The sequence below is a fragment of the Rhinoderma darwinii genome, chromosome 10, assembly GCF_050947455.1.
Source record: "Rhinoderma darwinii isolate aRhiDar2 chromosome 10, aRhiDar2.hap1, whole genome shotgun sequence".
Classification (NCBI taxonomy): domain Eukaryota; kingdom Metazoa; phylum Chordata; class Amphibia; order Anura; family Rhinodermatidae; genus Rhinoderma; species Rhinoderma darwinii.
In genome coordinates this window covers 45,428,921-45,455,662 of record NC_134696.1, presented here as the reverse complement: position 1 = coordinate 45,455,662, position 26,742 = coordinate 45,428,921, and the positions used below count along the sequence as shown (strand labels likewise).

The window sequence follows — 26,742 nt, the reverse complement described above, 5'->3', positions numbered from 1 at the left end:
TTATAAGGGGCAAACTAACTTGATTTTTTCATATCTTATAAAAATAAAAAAAAGTACAGAGACAACAGGAACAAAGTACTTGTCACAATGAACGGCACTAGTAAAGTCTGATAAGTCCTAAGTATAGCCACACAACGGAGGCATTTCAGACTTACTAGTAACATGTCTCAGTGCTGCCTTCAGTGACCTTTTGCACAGAGTGGATCACAAATATGGTCATGAAGGGATATGTGCCATCATCTCTTTCTATATTAGCGGCACCGTGGAGATAGAAAAAAAAGACCTTCCTCCACACCTATTGGTTGGGAGATAGAAAGTTCCCTATGTACATTTGTTGCTATCAATCACGCCTGCTCTTAGCATTGGACTCCTTTTTCCCAAGGCTTTTTCTTCTTCAGTATTGCCGTTGTCTGCTGACGTCTTCTTGTCTCCCACCCAAGATCTTCCTTTTACTGGATTATTAAGGAATGAGAACTGTTTCTCAGGATTGAACTCTTTTAACCTACTAGAAAGTTTCTTCATCTAGTTGTCACCTTTGTGCGCTGGCTGAAAGGACGCTGTGATACTGCTGGTAGAAGACTTCAGAAGTTGACTTCTGCTTTGTACTGAGATGGCCTCACAGAAAGTGTGGCTGCTGTGCCTACTAGTCACAGCTATTTGCTCCTTCCATGTGAATTTACTGCCTGGAGTTCAAGGGCAGGCCCAAGGTGCGGTCAAGGATGATGATGATGACGATGATAATAATGATAGCGCTCATGTAGATCATGATGCGGATGATGATGATGATGGAGACAATAAAGACGACGACGATGATGACGACGACGACGATGATGATGATGACGACGATGATAATAAAGATGATGATGATGATGATGACGATGATGACGATGATGACGACGATGATGACGACGATGACGATGATGACGACGACGATGATGACGATGACGATAAAGATGATGATGACGACGACGATGATGATGACGACGACGATAAAGATGATGATGACGATGATAAAGATGATGACGATGATGATGACGACGATGATGATGATGACGATGACGATGATGATGATGACGACGATAAAGATGATGACGACGATAAAGATGATGACGACGATAAAGATGATGACGACGATGATGATGATGATGAAGACGACGACGACGATGACGACGATGATGACGATGACGACGATGATCAAATAGTAAAAAAGCATGAAGATGATGACGACGATGATGATGACGATGATGACAATGATGACGACGATGATGACGACGACGATGATGATGACAACGATGATGATGATGATGACGATGATGACGACGATGACGACGATAACGATGATGACGATGATAAAGATGATGACAAGCAAAAAAAACAGGATGCTGATGACGACGACGACGATGATGATGATGATGATGAAGGTAACTAAGACTAAAGTGTTTCATATATTTTGAAAATAAATAGGGATCATCTCAAGTTTAACTATTCACAATAATGGAAATGTATCATCAATATTTTTCTACATGAATGAAAAAAAAAGAAATCTTTGTATGTCAATTGTCCATTGTAAGCTAGCAGCGTTAGCTGACAGGCTTTATTTAACATTTGGCTGCCAGCATGAACAAGATTCCTAAAAAAAAATTGAGCTTTGAGCATTGAGCTTATGCCGCTGTTTGCTATGTCTTCGTTGCTTTATTTATGACAAAATCACTGGGACATTGGTATGGACTGGACTGAAGTTCTACTGGAGGACCAGATCACTTTGGGACACTACAAATTGCGGCTTACAAATTACTAATGATCTAAAATGTTTACTGTAACCCTTAATGGAACGAAGCAGTGAAAAGGATGTCAGATAAAACACTAAATCAACTTAAATAAAATGGCTTTAACCTTCATCTTTTAACTTTTCTCGACCTACTGATGATGATGATGATGATGATGATGTTGACATAAAATAGCTGAAAGGTTGACTGCTTACTTGGCTGTGGTCTACAACCTGTGAATGTTGGACATGCTGGGTGTTCTAGTTCTACAATAGCTGGAGAGCTGGATGTAAGAGCATGTTGAGAGTTGTAGTTTACAACACGTGGAGAGCCACAGGTTGCAGACCACTGTCTTATTCATAATGCCTAGCGTAAGCATTGTCTGTTTTGAGGAACAAGCATTATATTATCATTTTAGAGGTATTTTATTTATACAGATCTGATAAAGACAATATATAATTGTTATACGTATACAGCTAATATGGTTTTGCATAATGTTTTGTCCATATACAAATGTATTTGTGTTATATACTTATATTTCATTTAAAGGGTTATTCCAGCTAAAGACATGTCAGAAACAGTGAGTATGTTGGGGGTCAGCAGCAGGACCCCAGAGCGTAACTATAGGGGCCCTGGATCCCCTATGAGCCCTAAAAGGTCCCTCTATGCCATATGGGGAGACCAGTACTATAAATGATGGTTGTTAGTTGGGGACCCTTTACAGAATATGTTTCAGGGCCCTTGAGATTCTCTGGCTGGACCCCCTTTAATCTGGAGAATCTTGAGAAGGAAATCCCATTTCCCATTTGGTGAGGTGGCTTGACATGCGCAGTCACTCCTCATTGAAATGAATGGAAACTTATGAGTGCTATCACTCACAGCCACTTCGCCACTAAGAATGGAGATGGGACCCTCTCATTTTGAGACTTTTATGACATTTCAATTTGACAGTTCTTTAGCTGGAAACCCCTATGAGGAAACCAAATACATGGAAGACATACATAGCATAGTGCCATAGTTTAATACATTGTCATGCTGTCTCTTTAAAGACAAATTGTGACAGCTTTAGTCTTTGTATTGAATGATAAATGTGCAAAACACACAGGTGTAGTGTACTGTACCTTTAAGAATGAGATCTCCTTTTCATTGTTCCTCTATACTTTAAGGGGTCCTCCCTATTGCCGCTTACAGACAGGCTGCTACTAAAGTAGCCTCAGGTGTCCCTGGTATATGTCATATAAAGGTGTCTGTATCTTAAACCTCGTTTACAGATTTTGCAAGTATTTTTCATGCCAAAACCAGCAATGGAACCAAAATAGAAGTAATATGTAAAGGAAGGTATTTTAGGTCTGTTCTCCTGGATCCAATTCTGGTTTTGGATTAAAAAAGATGCTTGCAAAATCTGCATCAAATCTGCACTGTGTGAACAAGGCCTAGTAGAGGAGTCAAAGAAGCAAATTGCCATTATCACCTTATTCCTTATACAAGTACAGACATGCTATAGTCATGAGAAGAACAATTATACCATAAATACCATAAGCGGCATCTTATGTCGAATCTCACCATAGTAATAACCTGCCCATTTGATCAATATGAGTGGGCATGTTATTACTAATGGGATAAGGGGCATCAGAGTTATCTTATCTCAAGGGAAACAATAGAATCTACAGATTCCAGTCCAACCAGTCCGATCCCAGCTTCCCCTAATGGCAGATGTTGGGGCAGTCCGCAGGTCACCATAGACATGAAATTGGCATTGGATTTGAGGTACATACGGTATGTCCTATTTCAGCCGCACTTTTGTAAGTGGCATTAGTAAAGAACTATTTCATGCTTTACCTAAATGCTATATGTAGCAGACTCTTAGGCTGGGTTCACACGACCATGTTACGTCCGTAATGTACGGAACGTATTTAGGCCGGAAGATTCGGACCGAACACACTGCAGGGAGCCGGGCTCCTAGCATCATAGTTATGTACGATGCTAGGAGTCCCTGCCTCGCTGCAGGACAACTGTCCCGTACATTACGGACGTAACATGGTCGTGTGAACCCAGCCTAAGTCTGATTTTGCAAAATTGCAGCAAAAAACGAGTTTTTAACGCATTGTAACCGCGGCGTTAAAACCCAACCTTAGGCCAGGGCTACACGAAGACTTTTTGTAGTGCTACAGATTGATTTGAACTATTGATCTACAACTGCAGTCCAAATACATTGAGTTGCAGGCAATGTTCTGGACCGCAACTGTCACTCAACAGTTCAAATCAATAGATTGTGCTACAAAAAGTGTAGGTGTAGCCCTGGCCTTAATTATACTAGATATCAGATTAAAGGGGTATTCCTCTATATACCAGGGGAACCTTAATAAAGATTAGCGGAGGTCTCTTTTTTGGACAACTAACTCAACTTTTCACTTGCATCAATTTTCATAAGTCTCCCCAATGACTGTTGTATTGGTTCGGGGAAAAGGACACATCTTTATTAGATTCACCCCCGCAATATATATTCATGCATACTGAAAAATGGAATACCCTGAGTTTAATCAAAAACATATTTTAAAAAAAATGGAATACACTTTAAGGACTTGTTCACAATGCAGATTTGCTGCAGCTTCTGCATGCATTTGTTAAGCCAAAATCAGAATTGCACATCTGCACTGTGTGAACAAGGCCTTAATCTGGAAATAAAGTGTTTCTTCTATAAGGGGTAGTGTGAAATTAGGAAAAAAAGTTTTTTTTCCTAAAAATAGCGCCACATAGGTTGTGTTTAGTATTGCAGCTCAGCTATATTCGAGAAAATAAGGCAGAGCTGCAATACCAGACACAGCCTATAGAGGTGCTGTTTTTAGAAGAAGACAAAAACAGACCAATTTTTCTAATCTATTACATCCCATTTTATATCTAAATCCAAAAGAAAATGTCAAATCTAGTCCATTTCAATATTTGGCTTTAATTTGCAAAATAAAATCTTGTGGATTCAGCAGGGAAGTTGTTAATTTATTGTCTGAGATCAGCTAAAGAGGCCAGATTAACCATTTCAAACCTGCTCTCTAATTTCCAGTGCAGTAACAAAAATGCAAAGTCTTCTGTGACAGAGAAGAGGTTAACCCTGGTGCAGCTTGTGTTTCGTGTGCTTATTATAACGTGGAACGTGGTCGCAGCCCTGTGCAGCTGCTCCAGCAAATCTCGCTTACCATTTAATAAATGCTTTCACTAAACAGCCTATGAAGCCTGAATGACTGCTTTGTCTTTGTAACTGTTTCCGTGTTCTCTTTCTATAGTTTGGGGTACTACAACTCTCAACCTCTCTTGACAAAAATTATTTGATATGTAATAAATTGTACATGATAATAGCTTTAAAGTTATCCAATCTTTTCAGCACAGTTTAGTCATATTAAATTAAAGGGGTATACCTGCAATTATTAATCTACCACAGTAGCTGCGTAAAAAAAAAAAAATCACATGCCTCCGAACTACAAGTATTGTAATGAGGGACAACTCCTGTGGCGCCGCGTCAATTTTGTATTTGTTAAGTCACACCTCTGACCCCGCCCATACAAACCTAGTTTAGCTTACACAGTATAATGCCCCCATAGTGCCCCCAACAATGTATCTTACCCTCGTAGTGCCTCCCCACACAGTATAATGCCCCATAGTGCCTCCCCACACAATATAATGCCCCCATAGTGGCCCCAACATAGAATAATGCCCCCATAGTATCCCCTCACATAGTATAATGCTTCCATAGTGCCCGTGACACATAGTATAATGCTCCTTATACAGTATAATGCCCCCACACACAGTATAATGCACCCATAGTGCCCCCCCAGCCACAGTATTATGTCTCCATGCTGCCTCCCCTCACAGTATAATCCCCCATAGTGGCCGACACACAGTATAATGCCCCAATAGTGCCCTCCACACAGTATAATGTCTCTATAGTGCCCATCACACACAGCATAATGCCCACACACACAGTATTATGCCCCCACACAATGTTTTGCCCCAATAGTGCCCACCACACACAGTAGAAAGACCCATAATGTTTCCTTACACAGTATAATGCCCCCCACGCAAGTACAATGCTCCCCACACAGCATAATGCCCCCTTACACAGTATAATGCCCACACACACAGTGTAATGCCCGCACACATGGTATAATGCCTCCCCACAAAGTATAATGCCACTTTAGCTGCCTCAACACATTATAGCGCTCTTATAGCTGCCCCCACACAGTATAATGCCCCATAGCTGCCCTACACAGTATAATGCCCCTATAGCTGCCCCTACACAATATAATGCCCCCATAGCTGCCCCCACACCCAGTATAATGCCTTCATAGTGCCTGATAAAAATATTAAAATAAATACTCACCTAGCTCTGTTCCTACAACAAGTAGAGGAGATCCGGCAGCAGGATTCCTCCAGTTTGTGCAGTGTGTGGCTCGGCGCAGACAGGCGTGATGACATCACTGCATCGCTTCTGGATGTACCAAGCCGTTAACGGCAGGTGTTACATAGTGAGTGGTGTTATATTCAACTCCAGCTGCATCCTGAAGATGCAGATGGAGTTGACGCTGGGACATGCCACCAGCCGCTCTGGACAGCGGGGCACCGCCCTGAATCCGAGGCAATCTTGCTGAATCTAGGACAGTTGGGAGGTATGCTATCACCTTTCCTACTGTGCACGTAAAGGATTTCACAAATAATTCCCATGGCTCACAGTTAAGGCCTCATTTACACGAGCGTGTGCGTTTTGCGCACGCAAAAAACGCAGCGTTTTGCGTGCGCAAAAGGCACTTGACAGCTCCGTGTGTCATCCGTGTATGATGCGCGGCTGCGTGATTTTCATAGAGATGAGGCTAGTCGACGTCAGTCACTGTCCATGGTGCTGAAAGAGTTAACTGATCGGCAGTAACTCTTTCAGCACCCTCGACAGTGCATTCCGATCACCATATCGCGTAACCTGTTAAAAAAAAAAAGAGGTTCGTACTTACCGAGAACTTCCCGGCCGTTGCCTTGGTGACGCGTCCTTGGTGACGCGTCCTTGGTGACGCGCCTCTCTTGACATCTGGCCCCACCTCCCTGGATGACGCGGCAGTCCATGTGACCGCTGCAGCGTGTGCTTGGCTTGTGATTGGCTGCAGCTGTCACTTGGACTGAATTGTCATCCCGGGAGTTCAGACTGGAGGAAGAAGCCGGGAGTTATCGGTAAGTCAGAACTTTTTTTTGACACGTTCACGTATATTGGAATCGGAAGTCACTGTCCAGGGTGCTGAACCAGTTTAACTCTTTCAGCACCCTGCACAGTGACTGTCTCCTGCCGGGTTCGGTCAAAACGAGTTCGGCCGAACCCGGTAAAGTTCGGTTCGCTCATGTCTAATGCACTCCGTTCGGATGTTTGTAAACAGAAAAGCACGTGGTGCTTTTCTGTTTACATTCAGTTTGACAGCTCTTGCGCGAATCACGCAGTTCGCACGGAAGTGCTTCCGTGCGGCATGCGTGGTTTTCACGCACCCATTGACTTCAATGGGTGCGTGATGCGCGAAAAACGCACGATTATAGAACATGTCGTGAGTTTTACGCCACGCACTCGCGCAGCGCAAAATTCACGCATCGTCTGCACTGCCCCATAGAGTAATATAGGTGCGTACGACACGCGTGAAAAGCACGCGCGTCGCACGCGCGTATATTACGCTCGTGTAAATGAGGCCTTACTGACATAGGAGTAACTTTAAGCTCCTGGACCAAAATGCATAACCTGTAAAAGGGCCCACCATCTACCATGTGCCATTTATAATACTGGTGCCTTTGGGCCCTTTCAGGCACCAAGGCCTAGATACGACTGCTACCTCTGCACCCCTATATCTACACCCCTGCTTTCTGGATTTTTTTATTTTCTTAGGCCTTATTCACACGAACGTGTGTGTTTTGCGCGCGCAAAAAACACTGTGTTTTGCGCGCATTGCAGTACCGTGTGTCATCAGTGTTTGCTGCTTGGCTGCGTGATTTTCACGCATATTCCATCCTTATGACACACGGTTTTGTTGTTTAGAAAAAGAAATTAAGGAAGTGCTTTTATTTTCTCCTTCATTTCTTTATCTACTGTTGCGCGAATAACGAGCGACACACGGAAGTGCGTCCATGTGCTGCGCGAAAAACGCCCAAGTATAGGACATGTCGTGAGTTTTACGGTCTCATTCACTAACATAGGTCCATGTGACGTGCCTGATTTTCACGCGTGTAGCACGGACGTTAAACACGTTCGTGTGAATAAGGGCTTACAGTGAGATATTTACTAGGAAATCCAGAGAAATGTCGTCAATGAGTGGACCATGGACTATTCACACAGAGGTCCTCTTCTGTCTGTGTTCAGTCCTCCTTATGAGTGGGGCCACATAAACACTTCTCAAAAGTCCAGCCCACTGTAACAACTTTTTATTGCCGTAGACAAGAATCCTCTGGGAACTTGGGCTCCTGGATAGGAATAAATATTTATGGATAAGGCTGAATAAGCGTCAGTCTTAGGGATCATGCACACAGTAGTTTTCTTCAGTGTCCTATCCGTTTTGTTTTGTGGATACTGAACCATTCATTTCTATGGGGCCGTGCACACGTCCGTTTTTTTGCGGATCTGTGTGTCCTTTCCAGAAAATTATAGCGCTTGTCCTATTCTTGTCCGTGTTTGCGGTCCGTCTCACCCATTTTAGTGTATTAGTCCACAAAAAAAACGGACAGCACATGGAAGCCATTAGAATCCAAGTGCAAGGTAACTCAAATTATTGGATCAGTCATACCTGTATATTATGGAAGTGCTATTTATGTAATTCCCTAATATAAGCATTAAGGCCGCGGAAAAAAAAAGGCCAAAATTGACTCCCATTGATTTCAATTGGAGGTAGAGGTGTTTTTTTTACTGCGATCAAAAAAAAATGCCTGTCACTTTCACAGCTACAGCAGCTCGTCTCAGCTCTAATCGCAGCAGCTCTAACACGAGCCAGGTACCTCCTCTTCCACCCGAACACTTAATACACATTGGTGGCAAGTGGCAACATCGCCCTTGAATGAAGTAAGCGCTGACCAAGCATCAGGACACGGTGTAACCATGGTGCAATGTCCTGAAGCTGTTATGGCACAGCAGTATCTAGCCGTGATGGTGTCCGGATCGATCATTCCGGCTCCAAAACAATTAGGGTTATCCAGAGAGCCAACAATCATTTGATTGTACAAATAAAACATAACATGACAGTGCAATAACAGCACATTGGGGCAGATTTACTAATACTGTCTGAGTTTTAGACAGTCTAAACTTAGACAAGACACTAAGAAGAATTTATGAAAGTGGTGCATGCTGTATGATGAATTTGGCGCTTCTAGCTAGACATCTTAGACTCTTTTGCTTATACCACCTCTTGGTTGGCTTAGTTCACGCCAGGTTTAAGCCACGCCTCCTTACCGCTAGACTCCTGTTAAGGCATGCAAAAAGTGTCTAAAACAGTTAACAAATGTGGTACACAGCACTTTATAACTGCCAAGCAAAGATGTACAACATGGACTGCAGCTGCTCTCGGGTAAGGGGAGATGATTAAAAATGGCTGGCTGGCAGATGGTACACATGAGCTCAGGGCTTTATGGGATGCAAATTGGTGTGGCTGAGTTTTGATCAATGTTCTTTAGTAAAGGCCCCTGTGGGAAATACAAGGGGACCATTTGTAAAAACAAATCTATACAATGAAAAATAATATTAAATAATATCTAGAGACAGGTCTGAGAATAAGAGCAAATATCGCCTTATTATTAAATCTTAGAAGTTTTGCACTAAACAATACGTTTGAGGAAAGAACAGTCTTTATAGGCAGAATACAGAAAGTCCTGGAAAAAAGTGATTGCCATGGGTGTCTTGTCATGTACTATAGTTGGAAGGACCCCCAGCAATAATCTGATAACTGGAGGGGCCATTGCTGAGAACCCTGGCGATCAGCTGTTATTGCTGGAAAATGGCTTCTTGCATGGTTATTTTCAGTAGTATAGTCAATATCCCATTCACTACAGTGAAACTGCATTTGACCACTAGTTTTAGCGATTTTACTGCACTTTATCAAGGTTTCCATGCTAACTGCAAAACCGCGGCAAATCTCAATAAAAATACACATTTTTGCAGTGTGGTTTTCAGCCGTGCGGCAAAAATGCTGCAAACCACGCTGTGTGAATACATCCTTAGATGGTTCTCTAAGAATCCTGCAAAGGAAGGGAAAACAAATGAATTTAGATATCACCGAAGGCAAAGTTCTCACTTAAAACATTTATTTACAAACATACACAACACTAAAATATTGAACAATTAATAAAATTCACTTGTTTCAAGCCATGATGGCGGCAGTGGCTATGGCTTGTGTGCCCACTGGGCTCCTTCTTGTTGGGAGTCACTTGGTAAAAAGGAGCATATAAACCTTCAGAAGTTGCACTGATAAATGTCACGATCTGTGGGTATGTGGACCCACTGGGCCGTACCGCCGTAGCGGGGTAGCAGCTGGCCAAACAGTGTACCAAGTCAATGTGTATATATACGAGCGCTGCCGCCCCTTCAAAGCAGCTGATCGGCGGGGGTCCCGGGAGTCGGACCTCGACCCATCAGCTATTGATGGCCTATCCAGAGGATAGAAACAACCTAAATAGCACAAAAGCACAGGGAACATAGCACCCTGATGGAAAGTACAATTATATCACTACCACGTATCGTAAAAAATAGAAATCTTTATTAATGAAAAACAATACATGGTATCACAGAACACATTACGCCGTAATGGATTAAAATCCTGCAGTACCCGCAAGGTCCCCCTGCTCAAGAAGGCACATGTACAGGCCCATCTGAAGTTTGCAAATGAATATCTGGATGATTCTGAGAGTGATTGGGAGAAGGTGCTGTGGTCAGATAAGACTAAAATTTAGCTCTTTGGCATTAACTCAACTCGCCGTGTTTGGAGGAAGAGAAATGCTGCCTATGACCCAAAGAACACCGTCCCCACTGTCAAGCATGGAGGTGGAAACATTATGTTTTGGGGGTGTTTCTCTGCTAAGGGCACAGGACTACTTCACCGCATCAATGGGAGAATGGATGGAGCCATGTACCGTCAAATCCTGAGTGACAACCTCCTTCCCTCCACCAGGACATTAAAAATGGCTCGTGGCTGGGTCTTCCAGCACGACAATGACCCGAAACATACAGCCAAGGCAACAAAGGAGTGGCTCAAAAAGAAGCACATTAAGGTCATGGAGTGGCCTAGCCAGTCTCCAGACCTTAATCCCATCGAAAACTTATGGAGGGAGCTGAAGATCCGAGTCGCCAAGCGACAGCCTCGAAATCATAATGATTTACAGATGATCTGCAAAGAGGAGTGGGCTAAAATTCCATCTAACATGTGTGCAAACCTCATCATCAACTACAAAAACCGTCTGACTGCTGTGCTTGCCAACAAGGGTTTTGCCACCAAGTATTAAGTCTTGTTTGCCAAAGGGATCAAATACTTATTTCTCTGTGCACAATGCAAATAAATATATATAATTTTGACAATGTGATTTTCATTTTTTTTATTTTTATATAATCTATCTCTCACTGGTAAAATTAACCTAGCCTAAAAATTCTAGACTGTTCATGTCTTTGACAGTGGGCAAACTTACAAAATCAGCAAGGGATCAAATACTTATTTCCTTCACTGTAGATGTAAACATACCATGAGGTAAACAGAGACAACCCATCTAAAAACAAACGTCCCATACCTTATCACACCATATACACAAAAGATATATAAAAATATGGCAGTAGCCAAAAGGCAAGTGAGTGCAGAACTACTAGGTACGTCTAGTGAATTGTAACTGGTGAGAAATACGTAGGGCAAGAAGCAAGCTACAATAATGGCAATAAAAATTGAAGTAGCAGAAATACAAAAATCACCAGGGATGTAGATACAAAAACATACCTAGAGACATGGTGGAGGAAGGGGTTGTAGGGAGATGTGGCACAGAACAACGCCTCGACGCGCGTTTCGCCTGAAGCCGGCTTCGTCAGGAGACTCTTTCTTGTAGGTTTACTATCCAGAGGATAGGCCATCAAGTTTTATTGGCTGGAAAAACCCTTTAAAGAGGATCTGTCACTAGTTTAGGTAATCTGCGCTATCACACTGATAATGCTAGTGAAAATTCTGTCCCAAAACGTATATTATTTTAAAAGTTATGCTTAAAAGTTAGCTTTTTTATAAATATTCAAATGAGGCTATACTTGACAAATGGGCCGTCAACACCAGCGGTTCTCCTGAGGTGGAGCTACCTCACAGCCTCTGACGCTGTCCTATCAGCATGAAGCTGCTTCACACAGTGTGAGAGACTGAGGCTGGAGGGAAGGGGGATCAAACAGCTATATGCTTCTGGTGGCATATGAAAGATGAGATTCTAATCTTTCATATGACACCAGGATCGCAGTTCTACCTGTAAAGAACCTGAGATATCACCAGGTTGAAAACACAGTCGGGAATGGAAGCTGTATACTATATGATCACACTGTGTTGTTGGGCAGGGAAGGGTGAGAAGCTGTATGATGATTAGACCGCGTCATACAGAAAACATTACACCGCCCAGAGTGAAAAGAAAGAGTCACCTCCTATTTAGCTATTAGAGACAAATTAGAATATTTAGAAAAATGCTCATAACTTTGCAAATAATAAAAGTTTTTTTGAAACAAATTACACTGTAGTTATCAGCAGCAAAGCGCCTATTAGATTCGTTAGGAGATAGGGAATTAATAAACTAGTGACAGATCCTCTTCTAGCCTTAGTGAGGGCCGGACATAGGCAGCATGAAGCCTCTGAGCAAGAAAAGTTTCTGGGCCCCTTTCTATCAACACTTCAACAGATAGTTTTCTAGAGAGTAAACTATTTGTCATCAAAGTCCCCAATGGCGTGATTCACCGGTAATTATTAGCCATGACAATCATTAACAATTCTTTAGATACAATCAAGTAGGAAGCCCTGTTATTTTCTAGTTACGGTGGCGGTGGGACCATTTGCCTATGAAACGTGCATTGTAGAGAGCAAGCAGTGTTTTTGAACAATGAGCCTCCTCCCCTTTTTGACTAAGTTAAACATAGCAGTATATATCATGGCTCCCGGCAGTGTACATATCAAAGATTAAACTTAGACCCCATTCAGGTGCTGCTTGACACCAGCACACTCCTAACCAACCGAGACCAGAGGTCCTGATGCCTCGAACCAATTTTCATAACTCATTAGGGCAGATTTACTACCACTGTCTAGTTTTAGACAGTGTAAACTTAACGAGTTTCTGCCGTAAATTATAGGGAATTTGTTGGGCCGCAATTAGCTGGGCCCTCTTTTACTAAGCCACTTCCCTTTGTAAAAAATAAAAAAAGTAGAAAAGGAGATGTTAACACTTGGGCCCATTTCCAAAAATCATACGACATCAGCAGTTCAGTGTAGAAAAAATAACTTTAAAAATAAAGACCTCTATGGATGTAACAGAGGATGTAGCAAAGCCGAATTTGCTGTGTAACTGCTTGTTCTGCGCAAGTACAATTACGGCTGGAAACATTTTGTTGAGGGCCCTTATCCTACCTCTGGGAAATTTATAAAGCTGGACCTCGATGACCCCCTATCAGAACCAAATATACCGTCGAAGAGGTAGCCATGTGGTTACAGAGACACCCGAGCCAGCAAGTCTCTGCAGTTTAAAGGGAACCTGTCACCAGCATTTCACCTATTGAACTTTACTTATCCCTCACTGGCCGCTGCTATCAAAAGTTCATTAGCGTTATCCCCTCTCCTAAACTCCTCCTCCGACTGTAAATAATGGTCTGCAAACATTTCCCGCCTTTTATCGTAATAATCCGGTGTCACTTTGTGCGCACACCCCAGAAGAGGACATCAATGCACAAGCGAGGGATTTTGTGTGCTGGCCGAAGGCGAGGAGCTGTCAATCAAAAGTAAGGAGGCGGGGTAAACTCAGAAAGACTTGAGGAATGAAGATATGACTCTTTTCAAACGAAGATTTGACTCTTTTCAAACCAAGATCTGACTCTTTTCTGCTCATTAGCATACGGTGTGGGAAGACTAAAAAGCTGAATACTAAAGGTACATAGCCGACTCAGAAGACAATTATACGTTATATAGAAATAATTTTTCACCCACTACCACTAGGCTGTGCTGGTTTAATAGGTGAAATGCTGGTGACAGGTTCCCTTTAAATAACATTGTATGTACAATTGCAGCAATGCCACATATGGGTATTTTTTTAAAAGCACAAAATAAAACCACTTTTTATGGTAAAAAAAGTTTTACTTTTTTTTTTTTACTGTGTACACTTTTTCTTTTTTTTATAAACTTAACTTTATGTAATAGATTTTTACTCCCATTAGGGGACTTCACAAAGCAAAAGTTTGATTGCTGATATAATGCTTTGGTATAATTCGTATACCAAAGCATTATTGCCTGTCAGTGTAAAATTGACAATCTGTTAGGCCGTGCCTTTGGCATACAGCCATGACAGGTCTGGGGGCCTTTGTTAGGCCCACTGCTGCCATGACAACTCTTCGGCACCCTGCAATCGTGTCGCAAATGGGCCGATGGGGTAACATAGGTAGCCTCCTCCCTCTATCTAGTCAAATAAATGCCGCGGTCGCTATTGATTCCAACCCAGGCCTTTGCAGCAGGATTTCGGCTGTATATTAAAGCTGGCACCTTGTGTGGATGGTGTTGGCACAGCTCCTGTGCCCCCCCCCCATCCCATGGAGGTAACTGTATGCCCATTTGTGGGACTGTACTGCAAAAATTTACCCACAGTTACATCCATTTGAGGGACAGGGTTAAAGGGGTTCTCCATTAATAATCTCTTTTTGTTAAAATGATCTCCCAAAAATGAGTTGATCCCAGTGGGTCCCATTCTTGGCACCCCAGTAATCAGCTGTAATCTATGGGGTAACCTGGCAGTAAATATGCAGAAAATATGCCTTAATAATTCAGTTAATTAATAAAGGAATAAAAAAATTAGTTTTTATTAACTCTACAGATGGGTCCCTGTCAATTGGAAGGCTCTCGTGCCCTTCAGCCTTCACAGTCTTGGAAAGCAATGAGCAATACATTTGTCAAGGGAATTCAATGGGTTTGCGTCAACATTGGCTAAAACCAAAGGGTCACAGCACTGAGAAATGTTCCAGGGACCCCTTCTTTTTAACAGTCATGATCCAGCTGACAGACTGTCACAACTGTGAATTTCTGAAAAGCTTATAAGGTGTCAAGAGTTTTATAAAGCTGGAGCATTAACAAAAAATAAATGGGGAAAAAAGGGTGTAAAGGAGGAGAAAGGAAAGAAGGTGCAACACGTAGTATCCTAAGGGGTGTAAAGGCAGTGAAGAGGTGGTTTACTTTGCAAGTGGAAACACAGATATGGTAGTCACATGGTGTTATAAATCTTCCTAGGAAAATGAGGTTTGCAGTATTAATGAGAACAGAGGTGTAACTTGAAGATCCTGAGCCACAATGCAAAATCTTTAACAGGGCCCCCCAACTACCATGTGGCATTTATATTACTAGTGCCTTCTTATGAGGCAGAGGAGCCTTTGGGGCCGCTCAGGTTCAAGGTCCTGTGTGTGGCGACTACTTCAGCCCCCCATATAGCTATGCTATAAGCTTTATTGGCCTATAGAAAGGTCAGAATAGCTTTTTACAGTTCACCCAGTGTCGATTGTTGGGTTTTATATTGAAGTATGATGAAAGCAGGGTGGGCTGTGCCATCTAAACCTTTGGTCCTCCTTTTAAGGACATTATGTTGTCAGTTAGCTGTCGCCTATTTCACCTTATTGTTACTATTGTATAGGAACGTGGAGACTGTATATCTGCCAACATCTCTACATTGATAATTAGGTCAGAATAGCACATCTATCCTAAAACTCTTCCATAGTTTCCATACGTGGCACTGAAGCAACGCGGTTCACTTTACCTACAGCTGGGTGCTCTTGAGTGGCTTCAGTAAAACATGGACCACATTTTAGCATTTTCATTAAGTTTTGGGTAAGCAGAAATTTGGTCCCTTCAAGAATTTTGGCACTGTTACAGTGAGATCCATATTTAGGAGATAGTTATTTCATCATACAGAGGTCAATCAATGTTGTACTTTTGCCATTAAAGATGATGACGATGATGATGATGATGATGATGATGAAGATGAAGAATACAAGGCCGGGTCACTGTGTCGCTACTGCACATTCTGCAAGGTAACTTATCTAATGTTTGTAAACCTGCTGATCTTTGCTGCATGAACAAGAACAGGAAAGCATGAACAACTAATGTTCCAAAATGCAGACTTGAATGAGTGACATCACTGTTAGACTTCATGGACACATTTCCTAGCTCCTTTTATTTCCATTGGTTTCCCATAATGATTAGACATTGGCAGAGAAGTTAGAATAAAGTTTCAGAAATGTGGTTTTGCACATATGGAAGGTAAAATGGATGGACCACAGTGGAAAGTCATAAAAAATGTAATTGTTTGTAATATTATGTGGATATTATGTGGATGTTCATGATTGATATTATTGTGCAACTCTGGTCAAATTCTCACAGTTCGTCAAATTGAGCTACTAGGCATATTAAACATTTCAGGGCTGTAAATTCTTTAACTCTGTTCCCTCAAATGCAAGTTTCCAAGGAGCTCTTTACACTACAGGTCCTTAACACCGCAGGAAATAACAGCTACTGCAACGATGCCCCCTTCTCTGACATCACTTCCTGCTCTGCAGCTATTGGCTGAAGTGTCACCTCACAGACTTCCTGCTCTTCCTGCCCCCTTCATGCACTCTGTACATAATACTGGTATTATCCTTTTAGATAATTAAATACAGGAGAAAGCAACTAAAATGGAGCAAAGCGCTTCCAGTATTGTTTGTAGAGTACATGTTGGGGGGCGGACAGAGAAAGTCTGTGAGGTGCAGAGCACAAAGTGGTCCTCTGGGTATTTCCCAGAACATCACACCCTCTTCCCCAGCACAGAGTTGTGGGTGCAGAGGGTGTACAGGGTCCACCAGTAGAGTCTTTATGTCTACAGAGGATAGGGTGGACCTTGCTCCTTGCAAGCACTGGGTAGATGCAGGCCAGGAGGGTGCACCCATAATCTCTGCATTGCAAGAGCCCCCAGTTAAGTAAAATGTTAATGAAGTGTGTAGTCCAGGCAAACTAATCTGTGTTATCATTTCTATCCCCCCCCCCCCCCCCCCCCCCAGCACTGTGGAGACTGTGATAAATGCCCCTGTGAAGAAAAGGATAAGAGCGAGCATTGTAAAAACTGCGAGGTGAGTCTCAATTCACATATTTGGAAGCACCTCAATGTAAACAATTACCTATGCATATAGGCTCCTTTTACATAAATGCATGGCTACAAGTAAAAAAAGGGAATAAAAAGCATATTGCGCCACCTAGTGGTTAATGTTAGTATGGCAACGCTGATTTGTACTGAACTGTCAACAAAGCTAAATGACAAAAAGGCACAGATTTTCTTGTGAATAATCAATTTTCTTGTTGCAGTATTGCCAGTTTTGCTACGTGTGCCCAGTTATATGTGAGACAGCCTGCAAGCCTGGTAAGTCATCCACAGGTTAAGACTGGTCCACCAGATGACCAGAGCTGACATGATAATGGATCTGTATGTGTGCCTTCCATAAAGCCTTCCACTCCAATTGTACAGATTTACTGTATACATTACAGTTAAAATGATTTCTTTCTTTAGTACCCAATCATGAGATATCACTTGTACCTTTTTTTTCCACATCAGCCTAAAATAGATTGGATGAAATGAAGAAACAGACTACATGCCAGAAGCGGAGTTGTTTACTTCTTTAAAACGAGACTTAGAGGTGTAACTTAAAGCTCTCCGGTCCTAATACAAAAGCTGAAATATAGTCACCATCTCCTTTAGAGGGGTCCCTGACGATAAGCTGATCAAAGGGTTTCCTCCTGCGGAGACCACCCAGAAATCATCTGGAATCTCTGGGTGGATCCAGCAGCAACTGCTCACTTCCACAGCAGCACCACCACAGGAGAGATGAGGCATTATATAGTGCCCAATGAAAACCATAGGCTTTTTGTGTAATACATGGACTAGCTGGGTCCTCCAAATCAAGAAAAACACTGTTCAGATATCAGCCCATTGAATACCTCCCAAGTGTTGCAGATTCAGCGCGACTGTCCTAGAAAGGTCCTCAGGACTCTGGTAACAATTTTAGACGAGAAAGAATTAGAATTAGTACTGCCAGCAGGTGGCAGTATCACTCATTGATGCTGCCCCCTGCTGACGTGAGAAGACTAAAATTCAAAACACGTATTTTTATATGGGGGAAGCTGTGATTTTAACTTTATATGGAGACATGTGGCTAGCAATTATGTGGGACATTTGGCTGCACTATATATGAGGAAAATGTAAAAGGCACTTATGGGGAGCACACGGCAGGCCCTGTAAATGGGGTTCATGTGGCAGACATGCAGAAAATGTGGCAGGCACTTTTGGGCTGGCATTTGTATATGTATATGTGATGCATATGTGATGGCATGCTGCTAGAAATAATGGGAAGGCATGTAGCTGACACGTATAGGGAGTATGTGGCAGGCACTTATGGATGTCATGTGGATTAATTGTATATGGGAGAGCTTGTGACTGGCTACGAAAACACCTAGAGAGACAGGACACAAAAATATGTTGTGGGTTAGTGTCCATTTATTGTCTTGCTCAAAGTTGGGAAGTATGACTCTCGACAAGGAACCCAAGACCATCAGGGATATAACTGGCAATATCCCTTTTGAACACATTGTGGCTGTCTCCATTTGTGTCTATTCACACGTTACATAGTTGATATTTTCGAAAAAAGACACAGGTCCATCAAGTCCAACCTATATTCTTACTGTGTTATTCCAGAGGAAGGCAAAGCCCCCATGAAGTTGATGGCAATAGCCTCATTAGGGTAAAAATTCCTCCCTGGAAGTCAGAATAAATCCCGGTTCAATGTCCCATCTCCAGAATCTAATACTCATAACTTGTAATATTATATTTTTCAAGAAAGGCATCAAGGCCCTTCTTGAACTTGTTCAAAGAATCAACCATCATATTAATCTGTTGCAGAGAGTCCCATAGTCTCACTGCTCTTACAGTAAAGAATCCCGTGATGGTGGTGAAACCTTTTCTCCTCTAGACGTAGAGGATGCCCCATTGTCCTTGTTACAGGCCTAGGTGTAAAAAGATTGTTAGAAAGATCTCTGTAATGTTCAATTATATATTTGTACATTGTAATTAGATCGCCCCTAAACCGTCTTTTTTCTAAACTGAATAGCCCCAAGTTTGATAAGCTTTCTTTGTACTGCAATCTACTCATTTCCTTAACTACCTTGGTCGCCCTTCTTTGCACCCATTCTAGTTCAGCCATGTCCTTCTTATACACAGGTGGCCAAAATTTTACACAATATTCCATATGTGGTCTGGCTAGTGATTTGTATAGAGGTAAAACTATGTTCTTGTCACGAGCATCTATGTCTCTTTTCATGCATCCCATGATTTTATTTGCCTTGGCAGCAGCTGCCTGGCACTAGTTGCTAAAGGTACATGTACTGTCCAGCAATATCCCCAAATCTTTTTCAGTAGTAGTTCTACCCAGTGTTTTACCATATAGTACATAATTGTAAAATCTGTTTCCTCGGCCCAAGTGCATAACCTTACATTTATCCACATTAAACTTAATTTTGCCATTTTTCTGCCCAAACCCCCATCTTCTACAAATCCCTCTGTAGTATTACATTATCCTCCTCTGTGTTGATTACTTTACAGAGCTTAGTATTATCTGCAAATACTGAAATGATACTCTGTAAACCCTCTACATATTAAAAAGAAGAGGGTCCAATACTGACCCCTGGAACCCCACTGGTAACTGCGACCCACTCTGAGGATATACCATTAATAACCACCCTCTGTTTTCTAGCCAGTTGTTGACCCAATTACACATATTTTCCTAAGGCCCATCTTTTTCATTTTATATACGAACCTTTTATGCGGTGCAGTATCAAACGCCTTTGAAAAGTCCAGATACACCACAAACTTAATGGGGGACTAAAAAAATCACTGTGTAAGAATGTCTTATTCAAAGTTGGGAAGTATGACTCTAGACCGGGAACCCTAGACCCGCAGGGATGCCACATATGTGTTACATAGCTGTTCTATGAAGGTGAGGGCAAGGGTTCACATTTTTATTTCAAAATGTTGGGACATGTATGGAAAACATATGTAAAGAAAATACCCCTCTACAGACACAGTCCTCAAGATAAATTCTTACCACAGTATATATTAGGATGCCTAGCGCGTTATCTTTGGGACCTTATGTCTTAGAAGGTAAGGAATCCCTTTAAATTCTGAAAGCATCAACCCAGGATGATCCCAGCCCACTGGCGTAGCTATAGGGGTCGCAGCGGTCGCAATTGCGACCGGGCCCCGAAGCCAGGGGGGCCCACGGCCCCCCGCACCACATCAATACAAAGTTACTATAGTAACTCGGGCCGCGGGCCCCTGTTACTATAGTAACATACTTTACTTACCTTCCTGGTTCCGGATCGCAGCGGAGGTCCTGACGTCAAGCGCTGTGCGCAGCGCATGACGTCACAGCGCTATGCGCCGCGCACAGCATCAAGACGACAGAACTCCCGCCGCGGCCGAAGAGGAAGGTAAGATAGCCCTGACTGGCGGGGTCCGACTCTCGGGACCCGCCAATCAGCTGTTTTGAAGGGGCCGCAGCACTCGTACGAGAGCTGCTCCCCTTCATTCCTGTCCTTCATTCCGGTCACACTGTGAATCCGTGTCGGCGATTCACAGTGTGGGTGAGTAGTGAAATGAAGGGGAAGCAGCTCTCGTACGAGTGCTGCGGGCCCTTCAAAACAGCTGATTTGCGGGTCCCGGGCGACACATCAGCTATTGATGGCCTATCCTGTGGATAGGCCATCAATGTTTAGGGACTGCACAACCCCTAAGCCTACGATGTATCAGGCTTAGGGGGCCCATGAGACAGGATCACAGATTGTGTGATCCTGTCTGCTGGGCCCTGTATCTAAGCCAATCACATGGTAGGCTTAGATACATGGCCCATGTGTGATCCTGTCTGCTGGGCCCTGTATCTAAGCCAATCACATGGTAGGCTTAGATACATGGCCCATGTGTGATCCTGTCTGCTGGGCCCTGTATCTAAGCCAATCACATGGTAGGCTTAGATACATGGCCCATGTGTGATCCTGTCTGCTGGGCCCTGTATCTAAGCCAATCACATGGTAGGCTTAGATACATGGCCCATGCGTGATCCTGTCTGCTGGGCCCTGTATCTAAGCCAATCACATGGTAGGCTTAGATACATGGCCCATGCGTGATCCTGTCTGCTGGGCCCTGTATATAAGCCAATCACATGGTAGGCTTAGATACATGGCCCATGTGTGATCCTGTCTGATGGGCCCTGTATATAAGCCTACCACACTGTAGGTTTAGATACAGGGCCCCAGCACACAGTAATCTTATACTGTATAAGATTACTGTCTGCTGGACCCTGTATCTAAGCCTACGTTGTGGTAGGCTTAGATACAGGGTCCCACAGACAGTATCACACATGAGCCCTGTATCTAAGCCTAACACACGTGTTACTAATAATTTTTTGTGTATTTTCTTACAGGTTCGGTCGTTGGACTACGTCGGATTCCAGGACTACTTCGATGACAGTTTTTTTTTATTATCAATAAAATGGTTAATGAGGGCTGTGTTTTTTTTTTTATTTCAATAAAATATTTTTTCTATGTCTGTGTTTTTTTTAAAACTATATTACTACCGCCTTAGTAATGGCCGCCGGCTGATTGACGGCGTCCATTGCTAAGGCGGGGCTTAGTGTTAGCCAGTGCAGAGGCGAACACTAACCCCCTTTATTACCCCGGTACTCACCGCAACCAGGGGTACTGGGAAGAGCCGGGTACCATCCAGTACTCGACCATCTGTAGTGATGGTCGGCCACTGGGGTGGCCGCAGGCTGGTATTATCCGCAGGGGAAAGGCCAAAAACAGTGGCCCTTCCCACCCTGGTGACGCTAGGCTGCTGCTGCTTTATTGTATCTGGCTGGTTATGAAAAATGGGGGGACCCCACGTCATTTAAAAAAAAAAAAAAAATAATTGGAAAAAACGATATCGGGTCCCCACCAATTTTCATAACCAGCCAGATGCAACACAGCAGCAGCAGGCAGCATTACAAGGGTGGGAAGGGCCACTGTTTTTGGCCTTCCCCAGCCTAAAACTACCAGCCTGCGGCCGCCCCGGTGCCTGCCCGTCACTACAGATGGACGGGTACTGGTTCGTACCCGACTCTTCCCAGTACTCCTGGTGGCGGTGGGTACCGGGGTAATAATAGGGGTTAGTGTAGCCTCTACACCTGCTAACATTAAGCCCCCCCTTAGTAATGGAGGTTGTCAGCCAGCGGCCATTACTAAGGCGGTGATAATAAAGTTTAAAAAGATACAAGCACATAGAAAAAATATTTTATTGAAATAAAAAAACAACCCTCATTAACCATTTTATTGAGAATAAAAAAAACGCCGTCATTGAAGTCCTCGAATCCGAAGTCCAACAACCGAACCTGTAAAAAAACACAAACACACAAAAATAATCAGTAACACATAAAGAAGCAAAATTATTATTCTTACCTATCCTGGGTCCAGCGCTGGAGCCGCAATGTCAGCGAGCTGGGCCCTGTATCTAATCCAATCATGTGTGATACTGTCTGCTGAGCTGTGTATCTAATCCAATTATGTGTGATACTGTCTGCTGAGCTGTGTATCTAATCCAATCATGTGTGATACTGTCTGCTGGGCCCTGTATCTAATCGTATCTTGTGTGATACTGTCTGCTGGGCCCTATATCTAATCCGATCATGTGTGATACTGTCTGCTGAGCCACTGTATCTAATCCTATCATGTGTGATACTGCCTTCTGAGCCACTGTATCTAATCCTATCATGTGTGGTACTGTCTGCTGAGCCACTGTATCTAATCCTATCATGTGTGATACTGTCTGCTGGGCCACTGTATCTAATCCTATCATGTGTGATACTGTCTGCTGCACCACTGTATCTAATCCTATCCATAGTTTATAGGGTCGTAGTGCTATAGATATGCTGTCTCATATACACACTTTTTTTTGGGCGGACACATATGTATTGGGGCTATTTCCCCTGACATTTTAAGCCCTGAGGGTATGTTCACACGGCGGCGTCTGTTACGGCTGAAATTACGGTGCTGTTTTCAGGAGAAAACAGCACCGTAATGGCATGTGCAGGCATCTTTCGCTGCGTCCATTACGGACGTAATTGGAGCTGTTTTTCTATGGAGTCCATGGAAAACGGCTCCATTTACGTCTGAAGAAGTGACAGGCACTTCTTTGACGCGGGCGTCTTTTTTACACGCCGCCTTTTGACAGCGGCGCGTAAAAAAAAATGACCGTCGGCACAGAACATCGTAAGACCCATTCAAATGAATGGGCAAATGTTTGCCAACGCTTTTGAGCCGCATTTTCGGACGTAATTCAATGCTAAAACGCCCGAATTACGTCCGTAAATAGTGTGTGTGAACCCAGCCTTAGTGACGCCCCGGCTGCTAGTGCTGCATTGTTGGGTCACTTAGGAGACCCAGCGATGCAGCTGAAAGCTGCGGACCGTCGGCCATGAGAAGTTTGCGGGGGGGGGGGGCCCAGTAAGACTTTTTGCATCGGGGCCCATGAGCCTTTAGCTACGCCCCTGTCCCAGCCGCTCCTATTCCATCAACGTGTGGACATCTCATGTTCGTGCTGGGGGGCAGATCAATCATGGAAAATGAAAATAGTATTTTATCTTTAGCTCTGCAAAGTTCGCACACTCTGTGAACGGCTAACATCAATATTCTTGACATGAAAATTAACACCCCGCAGACGTTGTCTATAAATTGGCCGAAATTGCCACTTTGTTTTTCAACCTGTTATTTTAATTACTACAGTCAAATATTGCGAAAATATGAAAACCAAATCCATTAACGCAATTGTCTCCTTCATCTTCTGATCATGAACAAAATTATTTTATCAGATAATAAATGAGTTTTAATCTTTCATGCTGGTCATGAACTGATGTGTGTGATTAGTGTGCCTGTAGATGGCGCTAACAGCTATATAAAAAGGCATAATTACACACAAGAGCAAAGTATAAATATACGGGGTAATTCTAAAGTCTCCATACATAGGCATAGTACATACGATAAATATAATATATTATGATATATTATTATAATAATTCTCTACGAATTTAATAATACTCTATAAATGCCCTCATAGATGCTTACTATGTCCTTATTTTATGTCTTGATTTATTAATGGGCCATTTAAACCTGGTCTCATAGTTTCTATTTATGATGGATATCTCTGCATTCGGCTTATATTATGGAATTACATTAATGACTTAAATTCCAAAGATAAAGTTAATATCAAAATCACTTCTACAGGAGCAATTCAAATCTACTTAAAAATTGCCTGGGGAATATAAAATTTAATGTAGCCATCTTGCCAGTCAATCAGTAGATTACATCCCCACTTTTACATAAACCCCGCCCCCTTTTCAGTCTGGTTTGCTGGAGTCTCCCGCCAAAATCGGTACAAGTATGTAATGACATTATATAAGGTGATTGTTGTTTAAGCAATCGCCTAATTTATTCTGCAAGTCATCTCTAAAGGAGAAGTTCCCTGTAGCTGTCATGTAGACAGCAATGTGGTGTGCAAGGAGTCTCTATAGCAGCACATGGAGTCCCTATGGTTTTGTACAATGGCGCTGTAGGCAGCCTAGGTGCCACAATATGGTGGTTCCGTGAAAAGCAATGCTTCTAAGGCCACTTTCAAGCGGCAGTATTTTGATCGATATTTTGGTTAGTATTTGTAAGCCAAAACCAGGAATGTTTTCATCGCAGAAGAAGTATAATGGAAAGATTTACACCCCTCTTGTATTTTGGATCCACTCCTAGTTTTGGTTTACAAATACCGATGCAAAATTCTGACCAAACTATGTACATATGAAAGTACAGAAAAAATGGGGAATATCCTCCAGCTCACCTTGTCACAAGTAGGGTATGGTAGTCAGCGCACGGATCCTCGTGTCGGCACACGCAAGGGAAACAGCAGAAAAAGGGGAGTTGAAACCAGCGCTAAGAGTGCAAAATGACTAAGGACCCAGCAGGGGTCTGAAACGCGTAGGCTACTGCCTATCTCCTCATCACTCTCTGTACCTTGGACATTACCTGCCCATCACCACTATTTTTTCGTAGTCCATTGTTTTGTTTTTAACAAAGTTACATTAAAACTTGGAAGAAGATTCCCGTTTTTAACAGATTTTGCACTCTCAGCGCTGGTTTCAACTCCCCTATTTCTACGTATGAAAGTGTTCTAAGGGAGAATACCTCCAAAATATGGAACAAAAAACCTCGGTCTATGAATAAAATATCTAAGGCATACGAGGTAAAGTATGGACCCAAATAATTCTATGGGCGCTGTATTAGAGATCTGTATAATGGCAACATCTATGTTATAATGTATATGTGTGATATATAACATGTATGATTGTATTATTTTGCAGGGAGCTACATAGATGAACTCTCAGGAGCTCTATATCAGTAAGTGACTCATTTTTTTTTTAATATTGATTTTCCAGATAAGGATGTTAAAGAGGCTCTGTCACCAGATTCTCAAATCCCTATCTCCTATTGCATGTGATCGGCGCTGCAATGTAGATAACAGTAACTTTTTTTTTTTTTTAAACGTTCATTTTTGGCCAAGTTATGAGCTATTTTATATATATATGCAAATGAGCTTTGAAATGGACAACTGGGCGTGTTTTTTTTCGTATGTCCAACTGGGCGTTTATTGTGTTTTTAACTGGGCGTGTTTACTTGTTTTACTAACTGGGCGTTGTGAATAGAAGTGTATGATGCTGACGAATCAGTGACCAATCAGCATCATGCACTCTTCTCCATTCATTTGCACTGAACATAGTGTTCTTATTAGAACGATGTGCAGCCACATACACAAGTGTCCTGATAATGAATGCACATGACCTCCAGCCTGGACGTCATGTGTATTCAGAATCCTGACACTTCTGAATCTTTTCTGTGAGATTTCCAGCAAGGGAAACGAAATCTCGTTTACCTCGTAATCTCGCGAGATTACGCGTGGCTTGCTGGAAGCTCACACAAAAGATTCAGAAGCGTCAGGATTCTGAATACACATGACGTCCAGGCTGGAGGTCATGTGTATTCATTATCAGGACACTTGTGTATGTGGCTGGACATCGTTCTAGTAAGAACGTGATGCTGCTGTATAAATGAATGGAGAGGAGTGCATGATGCTGATTGGTCACTGATTCGTCAGCATCATACACTTCTATTCACAACACCCAGCTAGTAAAACAAGTAAACACTCCCAGTTAAAAACACAATACACGCCCAGTCGGACATACGAAAAAAAAACACGCCCAGTTGTCCATTTCAAAGCTCATTTGCATATATATAAAATAGCTCATAACTTGGCCAAAAATGAACGTTTAAAACAAAAACGTTACTGTTATCTACATTGCAGCGCCGATCACATGCAATAGGAGATAGGGATTTGAGAATCTGGTGACAGAGCCTCTTTAAAGCGATGGAGTATGGTCTTCATATTCTAATACCTGCTTCATCTAACAGGCCTATATTCATCTGCAAGCTGCGTTATGCAGGTATCACATATGTAAAGAAACATTTCGGGCAAAACTGCCACACTGTGTTATGCCAAGTCCAGGGCCTGAGGAGGTGTTGACACAGGGATTCTTTCTTTCGTACTCTTTGAATCATTGTGTCAATCACCACCAGCTCAG

The 26,742-nt window shown here is 42.6% G+C and overlaps 1 protein-coding gene across 1 annotated transcript; it reads left to right on the top strand.

Moving 5' to 3' along the window:
- Window positions 1-610: 610 nt before the first annotated feature.
- Window positions 611-25,508, top strand: LOC142661417 (uncharacterized). The gene is made up of 5 exons (XM_075838807.1): window positions 611-1,421; window positions 15,956-16,041; window positions 17,047-17,115; window positions 17,348-17,402; window positions 25,468-25,508. Exons 1-5 carry the CDS (start codon window positions 611-613, stop codon window positions 25,506-25,508), a joined length of 1,062 nt encoding a protein of 353 aa, XP_075694922.1.
- The last annotated feature ends 1,234 nt before the right edge of the window (window positions 25,509-26,742 follow it).

Bases quoted from the DNA above. Each gene is read 5' to 3' on its own strand.
- LOC142661417 (XM_075838807.1), top strand. From the start codon at position 611: ATGGCCTCACAGAAAGTGTGGCTGCTGTGCCTACTAGTCACAGCTATT. The intron at 1,422-15,955 runs GTAACTAAGACT...TTGCCATTAAAG, and splicing joins TGATGATGATGATGATGAAG to ATGATGACGATGATGATGAT. The intron at 17,403-25,467 runs GTAAGTCATCCA...ATTATTTTGCAG, and splicing joins TGAGACAGCCTGCAAGCCTG to GGAGCTACATAGATGAACTC.